The sequence below is a fragment of the Delphinapterus leucas genome, chromosome 16, assembly GCF_059928025.1.
Source record: "Delphinapterus leucas isolate spDelLeu-1000000601 "Yukka" chromosome 16, BTC_Dleu_Yukka2, whole genome shotgun sequence".
NCBI classification, from domain to species: Eukaryota; Metazoa; Chordata; class Mammalia; order Artiodactyla; family Monodontidae; genus Delphinapterus; species Delphinapterus leucas.
The window spans coordinates 38628138-38651627 of record NC_143144.1 but is presented as its reverse complement, the minus strand read 5'-3'; the positions used below and the strand labels follow the sequence as shown (position 1 = coordinate 38651627).

The following is a 23490-nucleotide window of genomic DNA, read 5'->3' as shown; positions in this document are numbered from 1 at the left end:
TATAGTTTTTATAGTTTTGTAAACTCATTTTTTTTTGTTTTATAAAATGAGTTTATATATATAGGTTGTCAACTTAAAAACAGAATCTTACAATTGAAGAGATTTTAAAGGACAGGTAGTTCCACCTCTCACCCAAGAACAGATGTTCCTTTATAGTATCCTTCTCCAGCAATTAGAACTCACTCTGATGAAGCAGCTTATTTTTCTGTCAAATTGTTTTACCCATGGTTACCTTTGTTCTGTGTCTGGGGATTCATTGACCATCCTGTGATCCAGTCATCGAGATAGCAGTATGAGATTCACTATAGTCTCATGGACTAGAAACCTGAGACATAGATAAATGTGAAGCCTGAAAAAAAGAGAGACTGTAAGCCATTGGTCTGCTGATGAGGGATGCTGGCCAAAGTGTAAAAGTAAAAAGCAGGTTGGTGAGTCAAAGAGTTGTTGAAGCTGAGCGTGTTCTGGCTGAGCCTGGGTATGGTAGAGGGTCAGTTTTAGTTGACTTTTCGTTGTCATTGTTTTTACATAATACCTGCATTTCACAGTACTAGGTACTGGGGATATAAAAAGGAGAAAAATAAGTAAGTGTCTTAGAAAGTGAGGTAGAATGTTTTTTCCCCACGGAAACTTTTGAGTAGTCTTAGTATTTCATACTCATTATGTTTGTTCCAAAGCAGGAGTATCTGTCTTCCTTTTATATAGGTAGTATTTAACTTAAACATTGAACCAGCTACTTAAGTCATTGATCTGTATTCTATAAAGATGTAGGAAAGTGTAAGTTATTTTCTTTATGAGATCTAATTCAGGTGGTTTTTTTTCCTGTAATATTTTATTCTGGAAGGATTTTAATAAGGAATAAAAGCACCATTAATCTTTTTATTTTCTGTAGTTCAGGTTCCTTTAAAGTTTGAAAGTTCAAAATATTTCACTATAACTTATTTCCCAGAAAGTGAAGTTTGAAATGAGAACATGTAGCCATGGGTTAATCAAGAACATGGGAACTCGAACAAACATTTGACAGAGGGAGAGAGAGAGAGAGAGAGAGAGAGAGAGTGTGTGTGTGTGTGTGTGTGTGTGTGTGTTAGGTTGTTTATAGTTTGGAATTTGGTTTTCTAGTTTGTAGTACATTTTATTTAGAGTTCATTGGGATTCTGACATCCAGAAAACTCTTTGCTGAACTTTCTTTAATTGATAGTCTTATGACTTTATGCTAATGATGACCATAAATTAACATTAGATGTAAAATATTGGGAGTTTTTGGGGGATGGTGACCATATATTTTTTCACCTTTAAATTCTTAGTGTCTGAGATACAGAAGGTGTTCATAAATGTTTATTTCTAGGATTTTTGGAAGTATCTTTCAGCAAATAATCTTCATATAGTACTAAATGTTTGGCTTTTTTATGTTTGAAAATTGGTAAACGTCAAATTTGGGAAAATTTTAGCCAATATTCTTAAAATAGTTTTTGGCTCTCTGTCCCCCTCTGGGGACTCTTAATATACTTGTCTCGCTTGTATCAGCCTAAAATCAACACGTATAACCTGTAGTCTGACAGAATAAGGCTTATTGACATATTGCAATAAAGGATACTGCACAGCAGAGAAACCAAGGGGCATCTTACCAAAGAAAAGTTTTTGTAGGATTTTGGGGGAACTGGGGAGTTTGGGTAAAATTTAAAAGAAACAGTGTTTGAGAGGTTCAGGGCAAAGTACTATCTGTGAAGGGAGTTAATTTTTACTTTCTCATACAGTTATTGGGCTGGGTGAACTTGTCCCAGTGTGTGCTGACATTCTTTCCATCTTTTTAATTTTTTCAGTCTTGGTTTCATTTGGAGATAGTTTAGATAGTTTCTGTTGCCCATTTTCAGGTTCTTCTACAGCGTCTAAGCAGCTATTAATCCCATCTCTGAAAGTTTAGTTTGGGTCTATTTTATATCTTTCTTGTCTATTTAACGTACTCAGTTGTTTTCCCTACTTTCTTACATATGTGGAATATAGTTACAGTTATTTTCAGTGTCTTTGTCTCCTAATTCTGTCATCTGTCTTGTTTCTGGGTCTGTTCTTATAGTGAACAGAGACAAATTTGGTAGAACCAGATTGATAATAAATGAGGAAACTGTGTTAAGAAAAAGTAAGGAATAGATGAGTTGAAGCCAAAATTCAAGCCTTTTTGTCTTGATGGATTTCCTGGGGATCTACCACAAATACAACTTTGAGCTTCTTAGAAGCCAGGACAAAGAAGATTATCAGTGGCCCGTTTGCTTTTTAGGAGGGGAGATTAAAAACCCTTGCACCAGGTATGGGTTATGTTTTCATCTTTTTCTGTGCCTCAGCTAAGAAGTATTGCTATTTCATTTATTATTGATGGGCTGTTTAATTAACATTTGATTTAAGAACATAAAAGAAGAATATCTTTATCCCTTCCCATTTTGTAGGATTGCCTGTATTAAACTTGAATTCATCTTTTTATTACTCTTTGATTTCTTAATTTAACCATTGTCTGAATTTGATTTAGTTGTTTCATGGAAATTAAAATATTAACTGATAGAATGATGATTTATACTTTTTCTATTTTACAAGTTTTCTGAGAGAATTTTTAAAGATTTTTAATATTTTTTATCTGGAAATAATTAAAAAATAGTTTGTACTTGGAAATAATTTCAAAATTACGGAAGAGTTACAAAAATAAAATAGTACAACAAACATTCTTTATGAATATTATCTTAATATTCGCTTTTTCATTTGTTCTTTCTCTTTGTATGTATATTCATACGTATGTATTTTTTCTGAATATTTAAGGGTAAGTTCATATATATATTTTATATATATAATTAGCCCTTTACCCTAAATACAGTGTGTACTTCCTAATCAATTACATATCCACATCACAGTAATCATCTTTAGTAAATTTAACATTGTTCCAGTATTTTTACCTAATCTGTTGTGTCAGTTTTGTCAGTTGACACAGTAATGTCCTTTGTAGCATTTTCTCGTCTCTGCTACAGGATCCAGTCTAGGGTGAGGTATTTCATTTAGCTGTCATTCATTTAGCTGTTTAGCTGTGTCTTTAGTCTCTTTTAACCAGGAACATTTCTGTAGTCTTTCTTTGTCTTTTATGACATTGACATCCCCTGATCCCCCTTTAAAAAAAAAGCTTCTCACTTTGGTTTAATCGAAGTTTCTTCATGATTGTATTCAGGTTATTCATTCTAGGCTGGGATACTGGGTAAGTGATGATGTATTCTTTTCAGCGTGCCACCTCTGGAGAATGTTAATTATGATCACCCAGTTAAGGGGTTGTCTATTCCTCTGCTGTATAATTATTTTCTTCCCCATGCAACTAAAAAGCAGTCTTTGAAGAGACTATTCAAACACCTTGTTCTTCATACTCTTAGATTTAATATACATGATGATGCTTTCCTGATTCAGTGTTTGCTGTGCCGCTTGCAAAATATTCATTTAGTCAATTTTCCCCATTTATTTATTTATTTTATTTGTTTGGTTGTTTTATTTTTCTTTTATCAGTATGGACTTACGAATCCCTGCCTCTTTAATGGTTCAGAATTCATTATTTATTTTGGAGGTACATTTGTCCTGATTTGGCTAGTCTGGCTCTTCTGTCACTGTGACATACCCCATCATTCTATGGGCATTTTCTTACTTATTGACATAACACAGTTTTCCAGATTCATATTGTACCTGCTCTGCTCCAGCCCTGGAATTAAGCCCATTCTCTGAGAAGTCTCCATTCCCTTTAGTGGGGAATGGTACTAGAGACCAAGATCTGGGCAGTAGATGTGGTCATCACTTCTTGGCCCTTTTAGTAATAGATGGAGATAGGAAACATTCATGTATATGCATATAGATTCCTGCATATGCACGTACCTGTTCTAGAAATCATGAGTTCACACTAACTTCAATATTAGTCCATCCCTACAGGGTTCTTTCTTGCCTTCTGTCTTAACCCTGACTCCCAGCAATATCAACACTTTTACTCAAATCTATAATACATCTAAAATAGTTTGAGAATTGCTTTGTCCATTCCACTACAATAAATAACTCTACTACTGTGTTTAGGATTTATTTGTAATCCTGCACTTGCCCTACCCTACGCTGCCACTGACCCAAGGTATAAAGTCAAATACTGTGTTCATAAGTAATTTAGATGAGTTCTGTCTGCCTGTCTTTTCTTCCTATCTTCCCTTCATTGTATTTGCTATTCATTTGAATTATGAGTAGGTTTATGTGTTCTGGTTTGCTTTCACTTTTAGGTTTTTTTCCCCTTTCATTCTCATTTATTTAATTTATTTGGTTGAATATGTACAACATTAGCATGCTTCCAAAAGTCAGCACTATACCAAAAGGTAAGTTCAATGAACGGTCACTTCATTGAGTGATGTTCTAGCCCATCACTCACCCTGGTAGGGACTTCTCTGCTTTATCCTTTCTGTATTTCTTTTTATAAAGATAAGCACAAATTTTCTTATCTTCCCCCTTTCTTATATAAAAGGTAGCATCTGTATGTGCACTTTTCTTTCTATTTAAATTTTTATTTAGTAATAACTCTTGGAAATTGTACCCTGTGAGTTCATAGATCTTCCTCAGAATATATATGTTTACACTTTTTTTTTAAAAGTTGGCTTTAGATTGTTTTTTTCCTTGGTTTTTTCCTTCTTCTCTTAAATGTTCTTTATATCCTTCAAATTGTTTCTTTTAAGGTTATATGTGTGTAGGTTATATATATACAAATCCAGTGTTGGCAAAATCTTATATATTCAGCACATCCCTATCATTATTTAGTCCTAATTTCAGTTGTAGCATTTGCCTCAACTACTGTGAAAGAAATCTCAAGTTAGTTTTTAATAGGTAGCTTATTTTTCTGTGGCATATCAGACCTTGGCTGTTTATCTCTGGACTATTTTCAAGTTGCTGTATTGTCAGAGACCCCTTCCTCTGTGGGTGGTTTCCTACCATCTCTAGAGTATTGAAGAGTACAAATAGTAAGAACGGGAAGGGGAGGCAAAGAACCATCCCTAGAAGGCCAGGACCCAGAAGGTGTACCCTACTTTTTTGTTCATTCATTGACTAGAACCTGGTCATGTGCCCACACAAGTAGCAAGAGATGTTGGAAAATCAGGGCAAGCATACGTCCAGCTAAATATTCTTAAGAGGAAAACGAAGGGGAGAATGAACATTCTCTATCTACCCATAGGTGTCTCAAGATATTTTCAGCTTCTCTTTTCGTGTTTCTAAATTTGATAAATCATCTCCCTAATACAACTGGTCCATTCTACATTTAGTGACATTTTTAGTTGTAAAACTGATGCTTATTTCAGCCGATTTTTCATCATGGCTCATTCTAGTATCTTTTTATTTAACAATTGTTGAATTGTAGGCTTAGTTGTATTAGTTTTCACAAAGGGCCAAGTATTGGATTTTATGCTTTGTTACCTGGACTTTTTTAGAGCTTATGTTCAGGTTATGCTATTTCAAGGTGATATTCTGATGTGGCAATGCTCGCTTTTATAAAGTTTTATAATATTGATACAAATACTTTTGAAGTTAAAACAACTGAGTAGTAGGTGTATTGTTCTTCTTGTGGATAGGAATTGACAGTTTCTTCATAAAAATAGCAGCTGTATCTTTGAAAGGTTTATCTGTAGCACTTAATTGAATCAGGCAGAAAAGAAAGATTTTCAGCTCTACTTCTCCCGTATACCTTTGGATTATATTCTTTGCATAGTGCTCTATCTTAACATATTCTAAATGTCTAGTTCTTAGCAGTACAGACATTCTTGGTTTTAGTTTAGGGATAGCTGCAGTTTTTCCTCATATAATTTAATGCCCTGAATATTTAACAAATTATGGAAATTTACTTTAAGGCTTTTTTGGTCATAGTTTAAGACAATTTGAGATTATATGATTATGCTTAAAAGAAAGCTCTAAAGAGCTAAAAGGTACCCTAATCTTTGTAAAACTTTCTTCCTCAAATTCCCTCTGCTTCTACTGCCCATCTTTAGGGGGGAAAAAAAAACTTAACAATTTTTTTAAAGAGCCAAATCCAGATTAATTTTCCCTTTTTGAATTGCCACTAAAGTACTGCGCGTGCGCACAAACACACGCACGCACAGTGGTGCGTTGTGGCACTTTGCTTTTTCAAAACTCTTCTAGTTTTAGAACGTGCTGATTGAATTACTGGTGGGAGTGCAATTCAGTTATGACATCCTTGTGTGGGTAAGGCTGGATGAATTCTAATCGGCTTACTATATTTGTTCTTTAGTACACAGTATGCACAGTACTCTTTAAAACTCAGAAATACGTTTGGTACTGTTAAAAAATTCATATGGCTTAAGAACGGTTATTCCAATTTTTTTCCCTTTTGAGAGCCAGCTCAATAAAGGATAACATAATACTGTAATTTCTTCTTAGCTTTTCATGAAGGAACTCTTCTTACCTCTGCTTTATAATTGTGATTTAACAAGCCAATCTGTTAACCACAGCCTTGGCATTATAATTGTAAAAACCAGTTTTTATCCATTGTTTTTGTAGATACTGGATTCTCTCTCATGGATAAATGCTCTATGGGTCTGTCACCGGCATATTTTTTCCTTAGCTGTCATACAGTGTTACATTTGAGGTTCTTGTTTGTCATGCCCCTGGAGAACTGAAAGAAGAGAATAGTATGTTTAAGATTACTAGGACTGAAATGTGCTACAATGATTGCAAATCTTTAGAATGTTAGAGTAGTCTTAAGAGCTTTCTGCTTTTTTTGTTCTAAGTATTCTTCCCATTACATTTCAGAGGAAACAGAATCCACAAATCTTTTAACACAGAAAAGTTAAGGAATCTGGTTAATATGGTGCATCTGCTTTTTAAACCAGAAAAAAATTAACAAGAATTACAGATAAGCCTGGTGGTGTAATCAGAATGACCCAGTTAAAACTCAGCTAGGTTGCTGAATGATAGGAGTGATTTCATTTTCCATGAAAAGTTGATTGCTATCTGGTATATTTGCAGATACTGTACACAGTCACTTTCACTGAGTGACATTATTATGTGACATAGTAGTGTTGTATTGTTTCCATATACAATTCACTTAGGTGCATGTGGAATTGTTATACCATTTGGAATGATGTGAAGAGCTCAGAGTCGGTCAGTGTTGTCATAACTTAACCTCTGCCACCCCCCCACCCCATGTGTATGTATTAGCCACATCCAGATGTTATTTTTTATTTTAATTTTTAGATAGTAGGGTGTATCTTCATCTCCTGCTGCCGATGGTAAACTCTATATTAACCTTGTAAAACTTAGAAATAATTAATAGTTGAACAGTTCTTATTGGATTCACTTTCTTTTAGATTAATCATTAGCATTAAAATGGCAAAACCTTGTCAAAACTTTTAAAATAATAGTATTTACTAAGCTGCCTAGTTCAACAGAGTAAACAAAATGTTCATTGAATGTGTCTTTTGAATATAACTTATGCAGTTATTCTGTATACTTTTAAGCTTCAGAGCCTTTTCAAAGTTTTTTTTTATTGTGGTAGAAAACACAACATGAAGTCTACCCTCTTAGGAACATTTTAAGTGTACAGTATTGTTAACTGTAAGCACAGTATTGTGCCACAGATTTCTAGAATTTTTTCATCTTGCATGACCGAAACTCTATACCCATTGAACAGTAACTTCTTACTTCAGTCTCCCTCCAGCCCCTGGCAACCACCATTTCTGTTTTTATGAGTTTGACTAGATATCTCATAAGTGGAATCATGCAGTTTTAAAGTCTTTCTGTGACTGGCTTATTTCATTTAGGGTAACATCCTGAAGGTTCATGTTGTAGTATATGATAGGATTTCCTTTTTCCTCTTTTATGGCTGAATAATATTCTGTTGTATGGATATGTAACATTTTCTTTGTTCATCTGTTGATGGATAGTTAGGTTGTTTCTACCTCTTGGCTGTTGTGAAAAATACTGCATTGAACATGGGAGTGCAAATATTTTTATGAGATCCTGCTCTTAATTCCTTTGAATAAATACCTGAAAGTGGGATTGCAGGGTCATGTGGTAGTCCTACTTTTAATTCTCTGAGAAACCTTCATGCTGTTTTCCATAATGGCTTCATTATTTAAATTCACACCAACACTGCATGAGGGTTCCAATTTCTCTGCATCCTTGCCAACACTTGTTATTTTCTGTTCTTTTGCTAGTGGCCATCCTAATGGGTGCGAGGTAATATTTCATTGTGATTTTGATTTGCATTTCTCTTATGATTAGTGATGTTGATCATCTTTTTGTATACCTATTGGCCATTTCTTCTTTGGGGAAATTTCTGTTCAAGTCCTTTGCCCATTTTTTAGTCAGGGTTTTTTGTTTTGTTTGTTTTTGCTGTTGACTTATAGGAGTTCCTTATATATTTTGGATAATAATCCCTTATCAGATATATGGTTTGCAAATATTTTCTTCCATTCCGTAGGTTGCATTTTTCTCTCTTGATTGTTTTCTTTGCTGTGCAGAAGCTTTTTATGATGTAGTCCTACCTGTCTATGCTTGCTTTTGTTGCTTGTGCTTCTTGGCAAGAAGTCATTGCCAAGACCAATGTTACGTATTTTTTTCTCCCATGTTTTCTTCTAGGAGTTTTTAGCTCAGGTCTTATGTTTAAGTCTTTAATACATTTTAGTTGATTTTTGTGTATGGTATAAGATACGGGTCCCGTTTCATTCTTTTGCATGTGGATATCCAGTTTTCCGAGCACCATTTATTGAAGAGACTGTCTCCATTGGTGAAGATCATTTGACCATATATATGCGGATTTATTCATAGGCGTTCTATTCTGTACTGTTGGTCTATATATTTGTCTTTATGTCAGTACCCTACTGTTTTGATTACTGTAGCTTTGTAATGTTTTGAAATCAGCAAGTGTGGGGCCTTTGGTTTTTTTGTTCTTTCTCAAGATTGTTTTGGCTATTCAGGGTCCTTTGGGATTCCATATGAAGTTTAGGTTCATTCTGTCTATTTCTGTAAAAATTATTACTGGGATTTTGACAGGAACTGCATTGAATTTGTAGATCACTTTGGGTAGTATGACCATTTTAAGAGTATTAAGTCATCTAATCCATGAACAAAGGATGTCTTTCCATTTCTTTGTGCCTTTATTTTCAACATTTTGTAGTTGTCAGTGTACAAATCTTTTGCCTCCTTGGTTAAGTTTATTCCTAAGTATTTTATTCTTTTTGATGTTACTGTGAATGGAATTTTCTTCATTTCCTCTTTTGATTGTTTTTTGTTAGTGTATAGAAATGCAAATGAGTTTTGTATCATACAGCTTTATTGAATACATTTATTTGTTCTCACAGGGTTTTTTTTTTTAATGGAATCTTTATGGTTTTCTATATACAAGATTATATATGTGAATAGAGAAAATTTTACTTCTTTCTTTCTGATTTGGATGCCTTTTATTTCTTTTTCTTGCCTAATTACTTTTGCTAGTATGTAGAATCAGTGAGCATCAGCATCCGTGCCTTGTTCCTGATCTTAGAGGAAAAGCTTTCAGTTTTTCATTGTTGAGTATGATGTTAGCAGCAGGCTTTTAAAATATGACCTCTATGTTGTGGCAATTTCCTTCTGTTCCTGTTGTTGAGTGATTTTTTCATGAAAGAGAGTTGAATTTTGTTAAATACTTTTTCTGCACCAATTGAGATGATTATGTGATTTTTGTCCTTCATTCTGTTAAGGTGGTGTATCACATTAGTTGGTTTTCATATGTTGAAGCATCCTTACATCCCAGGGACACATCCTACATGGTTATGGTGTATGATCCTTTTAATGTGCTGTTGAATTTAGTTTTCTAGTGTTTTGTTGAGGATTTTTGCCTCTGTATTTATCAGGCATATCATTCAATTACTTTTGAGATGAATTAGAACAGTATATCCCAGTCTACTTTTTGTAATAATAGTATTTGTTAACAGAGTGTGTTCATGTCAGTTATCCCTTTTATTGCAGTCCTCTGTTATGTGGGTAGACCATATACTCCAATTCTTTTTATGAAGATGCTGAACTCAGAATTGCACATCATCACATAACAATTATTATAACTTGAATTATCAGCAATAAAACTTGTATAGCACATATTGTTTCAGGCACTCTAATATGTGTTTTACATATATTCATTTAATCCTCACAACAACCCTTTACAGTCGGTACTGTTATTAACCCCATTTTACAGATGAGAAGGATGTTTAGTAACAGGCAGTAGTAGAGCTTACTATTTATCTGGACCATCTGGTTCCTGTGTCTCCTTTATAACTGTTAGGTATATATTGCCACTCACAATTAACTGGAAGGGGGTCTGTTTAATTTATATATATTTTTTGGTATTAATCTTTTTAACATTTTTATTGGAGCATAGTTGATTTACAGTGTTAGTTTCAGATGTACAACAAAGTGAATCAGTTATTCATATACATATATCCACTCTTTTTCAGATTCTTTTCCCATATAGGCCATTACAGAGTACTGAGTAGAGTTCCCTGTGCTTTCTAGTAGATCCTTATTAGTTATCTGTTTTATATATAGTAGTGTGTATATGTCAGTCCCAATCTCCAGGGTCTGTTTAATTTAGAACGTTGACCTGACTGTGCTATATTGTTACCTGTGGAACCAGATAACCTTTTTGTTATCCAAAAGATGGTTTGTTACCTGAAATCAGTGCTTTTAAGTAAAGTGCTTAAGCCTTGAGGCACCTATTCCTTTCAAAAGTCTGTTATCTTCCTGAGCTTATGGCTGTGCTTTGGGGATTAGAGGTTGCTTAAATGGGGGATCTAACAGTTAGCAGGCATGTAGATTATATAGATAATGTTTGAGAGGAAAATAGGAATACAGCTAGGTTTAAAATTTTATGTTCAGTCTGCTCTGTACGGTTGTGCCTTCGGGGGCCTGATCAAGTCATTGCATGAGTGCATAAATTGCTTTAGATTACTAATGCTGCATTACTTTATGCTAACCTGATATATAAGAATAATACGTTCATATACACAATACAAATGAGACTGCTTTATGTAAGTTTCACAGTAGATTCCTTTTAGCGTTAAGATTTTCTGACAAATTTAATATGTGAGTCAGTTTAAACTTTATCTTTTGAAAAACCAGTTCTTTTGGAGCTTACACTGTTGTCTTTGTCACAGCATGGTTATTTTGAAGATAATATTTGTATAAAAAGATAGCTTTGTACGATGCTTAATTCCAATTATGTTACTTCACTGCCGCTAATAAGGGAAGATGGTTAATTTTTTAATGCAGATTTTTGGCCAGTCTTGAAGTATGTTTCTCTTGTACTCTTTTTTTTTTATGTAGTACTGAAAGTATGAAGATCATTAATTAATTACACTCTTAAAAACAAAAAATTTCTAATGAGATTATTTATTTGAAGTTTAAAGGACATAATTTAATATCACTTTTGTAAAGGATGGAGAAAATGTCAGTCTATTTAATTAGTCCCCTTTTGAAAGTGAGGATTTGTTCCTTTTATACAGATTTAATCCTATGGATTTGATCATGCAGGCTCACAGTTATTTATCCTCAATTCTGAAATTCAACGTGTTAAAACTGAAAGTGTTTTTTCATTAAGCTTATAGTATATTGATTTGGCAGCAAACTAATCTGAACTGGGGTGGGGCAATTTACATCTTTATCCCACCCAGTGTGAATTTTTATACATTTGCATGTATTTTAGTATATAGTACTGCTTTAGATTCCAGTGTGTTATGTAATATGTTATACATACCATAGTTACCTTTATAAAACCTGAAAACTTGAATAACGGCACTCATCTGGCCTCACCAGTTTCACTTAAATGAATAAGGACTTTTATCCCTTGTCATAACCTGCCTTATTTTCAGTGTTGGAAGAACGTGGGGCATGAATCAGCAGTTATGAGGAATAAACAGGTTGAATTTAACTATATTGATTAGTTAATATAATTATAAGTTAATATAAGCCTGGCAAGAGGTTTAATTTCTTTTCTTGGTTGGTAATAACTGTCCGGAACACTGATTGTTGATTTTGTGTCAGAATAGCACTGTGACTCCATGTCTGCCATCGGCATGGGAGCATGGTGGGAGTATAAGCCAGATATTGTTTATCCTGCTCTGTCTAGGATGTATGTTTATGTATTTAAATTACTCTATATGATTTTTAGTTTTAGTTTTAAAATAAGGTAATTTTATAAGGATGCAAAGTAAGATGGAAACAGTTGATCTTTTTCTCATTTCTCTAGTCTCCTACAAAAGCTGTATATAATGCCAGGCATTGGAATCATCCAGATTCAGAAGAACTACCTGGGCCACCAGCAGTAAAACCTCAGAGTGTCACAGTAAGTGAACTGTACTTTTTAATTTCATGTTTGTGTAATGAATTTTAAATTAAGCAGTTGCTATCTTCATTCATAATTTGAAAGTCTCTGGCTTTTCTGTTTAACAGTTTATTTTCAACTTCCTCACTAAAATTTAGTGGCTTTAGTTTAACTCATTGGAAAAGTAAGGATTGTGGACAGGATAACAGAAATTCTGGTGTTGCTCAACCGGTTATAAATGAAAGCCTTAAAAAATATTGGACTACTTTTTTCACTCCTGACATTTTATGGAATTATAGTATTTAGTGTTTAAGGGTAAATTATTTGAAGTTTTTATTAACTGTTAAGAGCTATATTATAAATTACAGATTTCAAGTTTGTATTAATGATTAAAAGCTATATTATAAATTATATCCTACATTGATCTTAAAGTGTATTTGAGTGATTAATTTGTTTTTCAGAGCAGAACTTTTTCCTGCATTCCAGTAATACCTTTCAATTCAAAACACATTTGAAAAAGATTCTTATCAAATTACTTTTTTCAGAATAACTGGTAGGACCATGCATTAATACTTACAGATTAATGGTGACACCTCAGTCATCTGGAGCTATCAAGGAATGGGTTCTTTATAGACAACAACAAAAAATAGGGATAGAGATCATTCTAAAATGTAATGTACAGTTCCCTGTCTTCTTGATATATTAAACTTCTTTCACTAGTATTAAACCATTATTGTGTATATTAGTAATTATATACCATGCTCTTATTATGGCTTTTTCCCCCTACCCCAAACTATGGACTCCTGTACTTAAAAAATTATTTTGTCTATCTATTGTAGTTTTCCTGTCTATCCTGAGCTGCTTATCAATGCTATTTATGTATGTAATGGTGGTTCTTTATTCCTTGTAATGGTCCTGGAGATGATAACAAATTGTATGAAATGTAAAGTTAAAGAGACCAGAATAACTTCCTGAGTGGTTCTTTTGTGAATAAAACACATATGAGTCTTATCTTGTAGTGCATGGAATTTTAAAGTATCCCTTGTGACCTTTCAGAGGCCTCCTCCTACCTTTGAGGGGGAGAATAGGGGTTTTATTACTCTTAAGCTAAATTTGCCAAGTAGATGAGATGTTACTATTTTTATATATTTATTTAGAACAACTAATTTAATACCTTTATTAATAGGTGAGGCTGTCTTCAAAGGAGCAAAATCAAAAAGATGATGGAGTTTTTAAGGCTCCTGCACCACCACCCAAAGTGATAAAAACTGTGACAATACCTACTCAGCCCTATCAAGATATAGTTACTGCACTGAAATGCAGAAAAGAAGACAAAGAAGTAAGCAGCCATATACAGTTTTACTGCACGTGGATAGAATTTCGTATGTAATTTAGCCTTTTAATATCTTGAACACATACCAGTACACTGATACTCAGTTTTGAACCACAAACTTACCTTGTCCTACTACTACCCATGTTTTTAAAACATTTCTTTTGGTTGCCATCTAATAAACTATTTTATACACTTTTAAATAAAGCATAGCAAGTGCTTTAAATATTTAAATATGCTACTTCATAGTTACAAAAGAGGTGGACATATTTTTTTCTTGGCAGTTGTATACTGTTGTTCAGCACGTGAAGCACTTCAATGATGTGGTGGAATTTGGTGAAAATCAAGAGTTCACTGATGACATTGAGTACTTGTTAAGTGGCTTAAAGAGCACTCAGCCTCTAAACACACGTTGCCTTAGGTAAGATCTTATTTTTATATTTGAAAATTGTGTGCATGCTTTCTCATTAAAATTTTCTAGCTCATTAGAGCCAAACATTTGTGATTTTTCTTATCATAGGTGTAGGTTATAGCCAGTGATGTTAAAATGTGATTGATTTCTTTTAAGGGACTTGATTCTACTTGCACAAAGGAAAGTTGGATGATACAGCATTTTAGCACAGCATAGGTTTCAGTTTCCAGATGCTTAAAAGAGTGTTATGCCAAAGAATCTTTTAAGTACTTTTAGCCCCAGATTTTACACATGCAAGTGATAGATTTGATTTAATTTAAGCATGTTTTGATTTGGATCATCTTTTACATACTGTAATGGATTGAATATCTTGGTTTGATTGAGTTATCCCGTCATTTGGAATATGTCCAATTAGATATTTATAATCTTTATGGATCAGAAGCATTATGAAAGGTAGCTGAGATTTTTTGCTTTTCATTTAATGGTAGTAGTGTAAGGAAAACACTGAAGATGATCATGGGTTATTCATATTTTTTATATAGCATACCTAATCACATCAGTAAATTTTTAATAACTTGTTTTGCCCGTGTTTTTAATATTGTGATCTGCATGGGCAATGCTTTGACACACATACACCCCCACCCCTGAGCACCCTTTTGCTTATTTTGGTATTATGCAAATAAAAAAACTTCAGCCCCCTTAACCTAGTCTATTTTCTTCTAGTGTTATTAGCTTGGCTACTAAATGTGCCATGCCCAGTTTTCGAATGCACCTGAGAGCACATGGAATGGTAGCAATGGTCTTTAAAACCTTGGATGATTCCCAGCATCATCAGGTATTTAAGTTTCTGGGATTGAGAAGCATTATTTTAAAATTCTAGTTTATTTGGCTACTGAGAAATACCTTCAGGAATTCCCTGGTGGTCCAGTGCTTAGGATGCTGAGCTTCCAATGCCAGGGGCCTGGGTTCGATCCCTGGTCAGGGAACTAAGATCCCACAAGCTGTGTGGCATGACCAAAATAGGAAAAAAAAAACAACCTTCATTGGATATTCATCTGTAAATATTTCTCATTATGGGTTGAGTTAGTTTTATGTGCTAAATATTTAGAGCTTAATGCCAGAATTCTTGCTTAATAAATCATTTAAGATTATCTTCTCATGACATTTTTCCTCCTTAACTTGTCAGTATATCCTATTAACCATTATATAACATACCATACCATACCATACTGGATACTGTAGCTAACATACCATGCCATACTGGATATTTAATTCTGTAAGTACTGATTTCCTCAAATCAGAAAGTACTGGAAAAAAAATCTTTTACTAGTTTTTGATAATAATAGCATGAAAAAAAAGTTTTGATATTAAGTTTTTTTTAGCATTCTGTCTGGATGTTGAATCCCACTGTGAAATGGAATCATATCCTCATTTTCATTATGACTTTGACACTTAAAAATAAAGCATATTTACATATAAAAATCGGGTTTAACATTTTCAGAGTTAGAAAAAAATCATTATTAATCATCCATAGTGATATTTTGAGATGGCTTTATTATATTTTTGTTCAGGGAAATTATGTTCCAAGTGCAGATTAGGTGACATAATCTAATATTGAGTCTTCTGAAACTGAAAGCAGTGTACTTAACCCCGAGTGAGGATAACTCCATTACCAAGTTGTAGCAGGTACAAAACAATGAGGGAGAAGAGAACTAAGAATTAATTTGCTTTCTTATGCAGTTATGAGAGGACCAAGGCATTAATGTGTGTTCTTAGGGGCGGTGGATCTCCTAAGGCCTGTACTGTGACATCCTTATTTCCAAATATATTTTGCTCTGTAAGCATTTAATTAGTCACCTAGTCTGAATTTTGGGGATTCAAAGTTTAAATCTTTAGATAGTTAATTGTGTTTCTGTGCATTGAAATAAGTGTAAGATCAACTATACTTCAATAAAAATAAATACATATGTAGGAGGGAAAAAAAGTAATATCTCAAATGTTGGAATATTCAAACATAGACCTCTTTGTTATATTAATGCTTACCTATATCACCTTCAGTACTTGGAGATTTTATTATAAGCAGAGTGTGCTAACTACCAGATCCGAATGATTTTGAGAGCACATTATATTAATGGTTTTTAAAAAATTACTTGGTTCAACCAGACCTGATAGGTTTATTTTAAAGAAATGAGTCTAAATGTTTATTTGAGCATCCTAGTTTTATGTATTGACACAAACCCAGCTGTGTTTATTTTTACAAGAAAAAAATAAGTTTCTGATACAGATTTTAAAACACATTTACATTATTGATTTTTTTTTTTTTTTTTTTTGGATGTGTTGGGTCTTCGTTGCTGCGCTTGGGCTTTCTGTAGTTGCGGCGAGCGGGGGCTACTCTTCCTCGCGGTGTGTGGGCTTCTCATTTGCAGTGGCTTCTCTTGTTGTGGAGCATGGGCTGTAGGCGCGCGGGCTTCAGTAGTTATGCACAGGCTCAGTAGTTGTGGCACACGGGCTTAGTTGCTCTGCGGCATGTGGGATCTTCCCAGACCAGGGCTCGAACCCATGTGCCCTACACTGGCAGGCGGATTCTTAACCACTGCGCCACTAGTGAAGTCCCTACATTATTGATTTTAAATGGAAATTTGACTTTACTATATCATAAAGGACAAAGAGTGAAGTGTATTGTAAAATAGGATTATATAGCTGAAAAAAGGTTTTGTAAACTCTTCATTTAGCACAGAATGGCCAAAAACATGTAATTCCACTTAAATGCTTCTAGCTCTGGGGCGTTCATATAGGGAGGGTCTGTAGAAAGGAAAATCTTAAGCAGTGGTGCTTTATTTATGTATTTATTTAATTCACATTTCCCTAGAATATTTTAAGAGTGAGGTTTTCACTGAATAAAACATTTTCAAGGTTTCCAACATGTGAACAAATGTCAAAATAGTCTTGTTTCCTGAAATTGTCACTAATTGCTTACATTAACTTTTTTTTTTTTTTTTTTGCGGGGGGTCCGTTGAAGAATCTGTCCCTTTGTACAGCTGCCCTCATGTACATACTGAGTAGAGATCGTTTGAACATGGATCTTGATAGAGCTAGCCTAGATCTAATGATTCGACTTCTAGAACTGGAACAAGATGCTTCTTCAGCTAAGCTGCTGAATGAAAAAGACATGAACAAAATAAAAGAAAAAATTCGAAGGCTCTGTGAAACTGTACACAACAAGCACCTTGATCTAGAAAATATAACGGTGGGTTCCTTCCTTCTATTGTAAAATGAAAATTACTTTCAGAAAGTTTTTAATTTGTCACAGCAGCTGTGTGACTTTGGACAAAACATTTAACCTCTTGGTTTACAATTTGGCAAATTCTTCTAAGGTTTAGCTCTGAGCATAATTCTGTTCCCTGCCTGAAATTCCTAAACTTGGCCCATTGGTATTTAAATTTCTTTTCCCAGTAAATTTTTTATTGTGTTTTGCCTAATCCTTCCCTTTTGAAAAAAATTTTTTTCCAGCGTAGAAACTACATTTAGGCTATTAGGAACTTGAATTTTTAACCCTCTGTGGGTTTCAGGAATAAAGATTTAAAGGATCTTCAGAAAGAGCCAGTTTCAATGAGTATTCATTTATTCCATAGTATCTTACGATGTCTGATTAACTGCTGCAAGGCACCAAGACTCGGAAGATTCCTAGGCACCTGCCCTTCTGTCAAGCAGTGTCCCTCATACTCAGGGTCATGGCCATGGCTACCCTTATGCTCAATACAACTCCCTAAGTTCAAGATGAGTATGTTGCCTTTGGTTGATTTTAGTTCTACTTTCCTCTGGCTTTTTTTAACTTGTAGAATCCCCAAAGACTAGTAGGCCAGTAGAAGATGAATTGGCCTTGTCGTTTTGAAAAAATAAGATTATTTATATATACCTGACTTTCAGATATTTCCAACATCTGAACTATATAAACATTGATTTTTCGACTGCCCACTAAACTGACGACTGAAGACATTTGCCTCAGAAAATTACAGAATGCTTTGTGCTACCCACATATGAACTTAGGGTTATTGCTCTGTTTAGTTAAGGTAGAGTAGGGAATAGATTCAGGTAGAGTGGAGGGTTGAGGGGTAAAGCAAGTTAACATTAAAAAGCAGGATACAAAATGGACACGTATTCAGTACTTTCACTTATTAAAATTAGAAAATAGCTGTTATGCTCAAAGTGTGGCTAAACAATCTTTCTACCTCACCAAACTATTTGTATACTGCTTTTAAAATATATTCATAATTTTTATTTACTTTTAACAATTTTACAACATATACTAATTTTTAATGCTATAAAATAAATTTGAGCCTATAATTTTTATTTGCATAATAGAACAAATACAGCTTTTAAAAATCATTATTATTAGTTCATCTCCCATATTATTGAACATTTAGATTCTTTCCAGGCATTCGCTCTTAAATAACATGATGGGAAACTTGTTCATTGAAGTTTCTCCATCTTTTGTGGAATTTATTAGGATGGTAAACACCAGATAATAACTTTGTTATACTGTGTTAAATAGTTAACTCACATGATTAAAACCAGAACACACAGTTGCTAATATTAGGATGCCTGCCTCCCCCCACCCCAACTTCAGCTATTCTTGGATATTGTGTTTGTTTTAAATTTTAACAATAGACATTGTGTCATACAGTGACTATCTCCTACACATTAATTTTGTTTGTTTCGTTAATTGCTCAACCTCTTCCTTGAAATACATTGCTTCTCCTGATGTGCCATGGAAAGATACTTTAAAACATTAATATTATATTAAAATATAATTCAAATAACTGAGAGCTCACAATTGCTGAATAGCATTCTGATTAGTGATTTGGTTGTGCTTTAACGCTTTGAGGACTATTCCAGTTTCAAATAAAATGTTTGAATTGTAGGCTATTACTAGCTTATTATATAGTGAATGTAGCCTAAAATATCAAACAGTCCTTTTTATGCCTATAGAAACAAACAGTCAAGTCCCTTTTTTGCATAAAATCTTATGAGTCTTTGCTATATTAACATCAAATCTTCCTAAGCAAAGAAAGCCTCATTAGTCTTCAGTTTCACTTCTGTGACTCATGTGCTAACCTGCCTGTACTGATCTCATTACATTACTCTTTCAGGGACTTAGAATGAGAATTGAGCAAAATTTAATTTGTTTTTGTAGTGTTGAATTCTAGTTATATATTTGTCACCTTGGATATCAACCTTGTTCTTTTTAAAGTATAGAGTAAAATCTATAAGGTACAGAATAAAATCTCTTCTAAATCAGTAATAGGAAGATTTTCACTGTTAAGGTCTGTTTTTTGCATTTCTGAATATCTATTTTATATTCAGTTCCAAATAGGCCAGGGAGACTTAATGTAAACTTGGATCTTTCAAAGGAAAAAGCTTTGGGAAGATACCCAGGTCTTTTCAGCCTTGTTAATTAAAGCATTTCTTTTGATACACTAAAGTTCCTTTATTGCAACAGGAACCAAATTGCCCATTGTTGGGGGGTGGTTTTATGTTTTTTAAAAGAAATACAGTAAAAAGTAAGATTAATAATTAAAGGCAAATAAAGAGAAGGAAAAACCTAAACTGGTTTATAAATATGGCTCTGACTGTTCTATGCTTCCTCTAGTGGTAGTCCTGAATCATTATTTATACATAATTTTGTCATGGTGGCCACATTATGTATATCTAAGCTGCTAATAACCCTGTAGTATAAAGTTTAAAACTGGTGAATCTGAAACCCTAAAAGTAACAAAGGATTTTTTTCAGAATACATAAGAAAATGTATACAACAACAGGAAAAAGACAAGCAACTTTGCAAGAAAATAAGGAAAGAATATTTGACGGGACTTACAGTAGAAGAAATACAGTTAACTGATAAATATATGAATACAAGCTCATTTGCTATAATTAGAAAAATGCAAAGTAAAGCAATAAGATACCAGTTTTTACCAACAGACAAAAATTTAGACACACCCACACCTTGTTCCTAGAGTATTACTTTTTACAGCCTTTGTGGTAAATTAATCCAATGTATTGATTTGCAGTTAAAATACATGTACCCTTCAGTTTGCCCTTGAGTCTTTATATGATGGTACCAGTATATATTTTATTGAACTGGCAAGTGATAGACTACTTTAAATAATGGATTTTCTCTGAAAACAACCCAATGGTTAAAAACATTTCTTCAGCTTAAGAATTTAAATGTTTAATTTTATTTAAAAAAGCATTTTCTGTATTACTGTGGGCTGGTAGCATGCAGTATGCTTTTTAAAAAAAGCAGTCTCTAGAAGTGTTGCCTCAGAGTTATTGCTAAGAGTCAGTATTCATTAATGGTGCTTTTGATTTTCAGACTGGGCATTTAGCTATGGAGACATTACTGTCCCTTACTTCTAAACGAGCCGGAGACTGGTTTAAAGAAGAACTACGGCTTTTGGGTGGTCTGGATCATATTGTAGATAAAGGTATGATATACACACACGTATAACATTTTTATATATTATTTGAAGCCTGCGGAAAATATTCTATTTACATACTTCAAAGAATAATTGCATCAGTTTGAAAAGGTCTGTTCCTTTTCGTAGCATCTTGAAAATCTCTTAACTTTTAAAGGAAAGGCCATTAACAGTTTGATATTGGGGAATTATGGAAATAAAATAATTATAATAAATCAGATTTTCGTAAATTTCAGCATCTCACACTATAAAGCTTAGAATAAACAGTGTTCGGAGAGGTTCCAGCATATTCATAGCATGTGTACAGATGGCTTTTAATGTTAGTAAAGGGGGTAAGTATTGAAGTGGTGAGACATGCTAATTTATGTCCATTTCTTTTCTCCTAGTGAAAGAATGTGTGGATCATTTAAGTAAAGATGAAGATGAAGAGAAACTAGTAGCCTCATTATGGGGAGCAGAGAGATGTTTACGAGTCTTAGAAAGTGTAAGTATGGACAACTATTTGGAGAAAATTATTTAATCTTAAATGTGACTCTGTATGTGAGACTGTCATAGTTTATATTACATATCCCTAGAGTTTTACTTTTGTTAATCCAAATTGAAATTGTAACTGTAATGCAGTCTATTTGTTCTTTGACTTTTATGAATGACTTAACCCAGTTCAGTGTAGATTAGAATTTATTCTGCCGGTGAATTTCAGGATGCATAGACTGTGTGTTGACCAGATTGGATTAGCTAGGTACTTTATGAAACATCTATGGGAAAATAATCTAGTGTGAATGAAAAGTTCCTGGCACAGATGAAATTGAAATTGTTCCTTTTCTAGGGTGTCAGGTACATTTGATAAACAGATCTAATTTTTTAAAATTCTAAATGAATCTACTTAAGTAGTTTAAAATATTAGTTTATTAAGTTAGTGATTGCTCTTTTCTGACATTTAAAGTGCTTGGTAGTTCATTACAGTGAATGTATAGTACAGAATATATTAATTATGAGCAAGCAACTATAACAGTGGTGTTTAGATTCTGTAGTAAAGCTATAGCTCTATTATTTTAAATTTAGAACATGTGGGTTGTTATTCCCTTAGATGACAAGGGCTAATTATGCCTCATCTTTATGTCTTTTAGAGCACTGTGTGTTGTGTGTGAATGAATGAATGTTATGGATTGCCACAAAACTTCAAAATTTTCCCTTTTAGGTAACGGTGCATAATCCAGAGAATCAAAGCTACTTGATAGCATATAAAGATTCACAACTCATTGTTTCATCAGCTAAGTAAGTTTTTCTGAAATGTCATGCTATTTATTTAAAGCATTTGGATTGACCATAAAGGAAGTGCCATTGTATCACCTTCCTCCATAAAGTACTTCTTTCTGTCAAGTTCTGTGAACCAGAAGTGGTGCAGTATAGTACAAAAGTTAGAGGAGTACAGATTCTGAAGCCAGAATAACTTGAGTTTGGATCCCAGCTTCAGAACTTCAGCCCTATATCCTTGGGCAAGAATACTTACAGGTTCCTCAGAAGGGGGGTAATAATTGTATCTACCCACCCAAGGTTGTTGTTGCAATAAAAAGAATTAGTATATGTTAATGTATCTTAAATTATATATGATATATATTTTAAATGTGTATTTTAAATAATATTTTAATTCTAAAAATTTTTAAACTATCTTTTGTATATTGTATATAATATATATTATATACAATATATATTAAGGAGTTTTTATATATACATGTAAAGTCTAGAACAATGCTTGGCATATAGTAAACACTAAGCATTAGTCCTTATTTTTATTGTAAATGAAGTTTACTAGCTGCCTTCTACTGTTTATTTATACCTGTTTCCCCAGATCTATATGTAGCTTCCTCCATTTCACACTCTCCACCCAACTTTCTTGACATTAGGCTAATGCTGTCACTCAGTGTGTGTAAAATTTCCAAGTATGTCTCCAGTCCTGGTTCTAGCTTATTACAGCAGCTTCTTCCTAATATGTCTATTTTAGTTTTTGATACCTCTGCCCTGGTACTCTGGCCTCTAGCCTCTCCAACATAATACCACAGGAGTTTAACTTTCCCCAGATTTCTGTCTTGTAAAAATAATCCCAAACTCCTAATCTCTGCGATCCCTTGTCTTTGGATGTATGTTCAAAGTCCTTAGTATAGTATCAAAGGTCCACTACAGCCTGACTCAAGTTTATCTGTTTTTTTAAGTTCTTATTTTGGAGAATTTCAAACAGAGACAAACGTAGACAATAGTTTGATAAACCCCAGTGTACACTTCATGCAGCTTGAGTAATCATCAAACATTGGCCAGTCTTGTTTCCATGTATAACCCTATCCATTCCCCCCTCTACATTATTTTGGAGCAAATTACAGATTTCATCCATAAATACTTGAGTATATAATCTCTAAAAGAGGACTCTAAAAAATATAACCACAATACCATTTTCATCTCTTAAAAATTATTAATTGCTTAATATTATCATAAATCCAGTCAGGATTCAAATTTCCCATAGTCTCAAATTTCTAATAGTCTCTAGTTCCCAATAGACTTGTTTTTAATCTGTAGGTTTCCCCTCCATCTCTTTAAATTTTGTATCACAGTTAGTATCCTTAAGGCATGTGTTGTTGTTTTGTTACCATGTTTTACCCTCGCTCACCAAAGAGTATTCTTGCAAGTTAAATCTATTTATTTTTAAAATGTCTCCTGTATACTTCATGACCCCTGACAAATGGACTTCTAAAAGGAGGTTAGGAACCTTTGCGATTAGGAACTTGTGTCAGATGTCTTAGAAGTGGCAGTAGACGTCAGAATTGGATGTTTGTGAAAGACTTTTTGAAACTTTCAGTAGAACCCTGATAAATGCAGGGATAGCATATTGAACGATTAAATGGTATACTGTTCTCCCCTCACCTCCCAACAGATT

At 33.7% G+C, this 23490-nt stretch overlaps 1 protein-coding gene across 4 annotated transcripts in view; it reads left to right on the top strand.

Annotated features, from left to right (window-relative positions):
• WAPL (WAPL cohesin release factor) overlaps nucleotides 1-23490 on the top strand; it is a 75458-nt gene that overhangs the window by 40565 nt on the left and 11403 nt on the right. For 3 of the 4 annotated variants that reach the window (XM_022562423.3, XM_089897789.1, XM_022562424.3), the window contains 8 exons: nucleotides 12272-12367; nucleotides 13533-13685; nucleotides 13961-14097; nucleotides 14812-14923; nucleotides 17108-17335; nucleotides 20462-20573; nucleotides 20951-21048; nucleotides 21763-21839. In XM_022562423.3, coding sequence (XP_022418131.1) covers nucleotides 12272-12367; nucleotides 13533-13685; nucleotides 13961-14097; nucleotides 14812-14923; nucleotides 17108-17335; nucleotides 20462-20573; nucleotides 20951-21048; nucleotides 21763-21839 — 1013 coding nt within the window. The remainder of the gene's footprint in view (nucleotides 1-12271; nucleotides 12368-13532; nucleotides 13686-13960; nucleotides 14098-14811; nucleotides 14924-17107; nucleotides 17336-20461; nucleotides 20574-20950; nucleotides 21049-21762; nucleotides 21840-23490) is intronic. The other variant, XM_089897791.1, reaches the window with a different exon arrangement.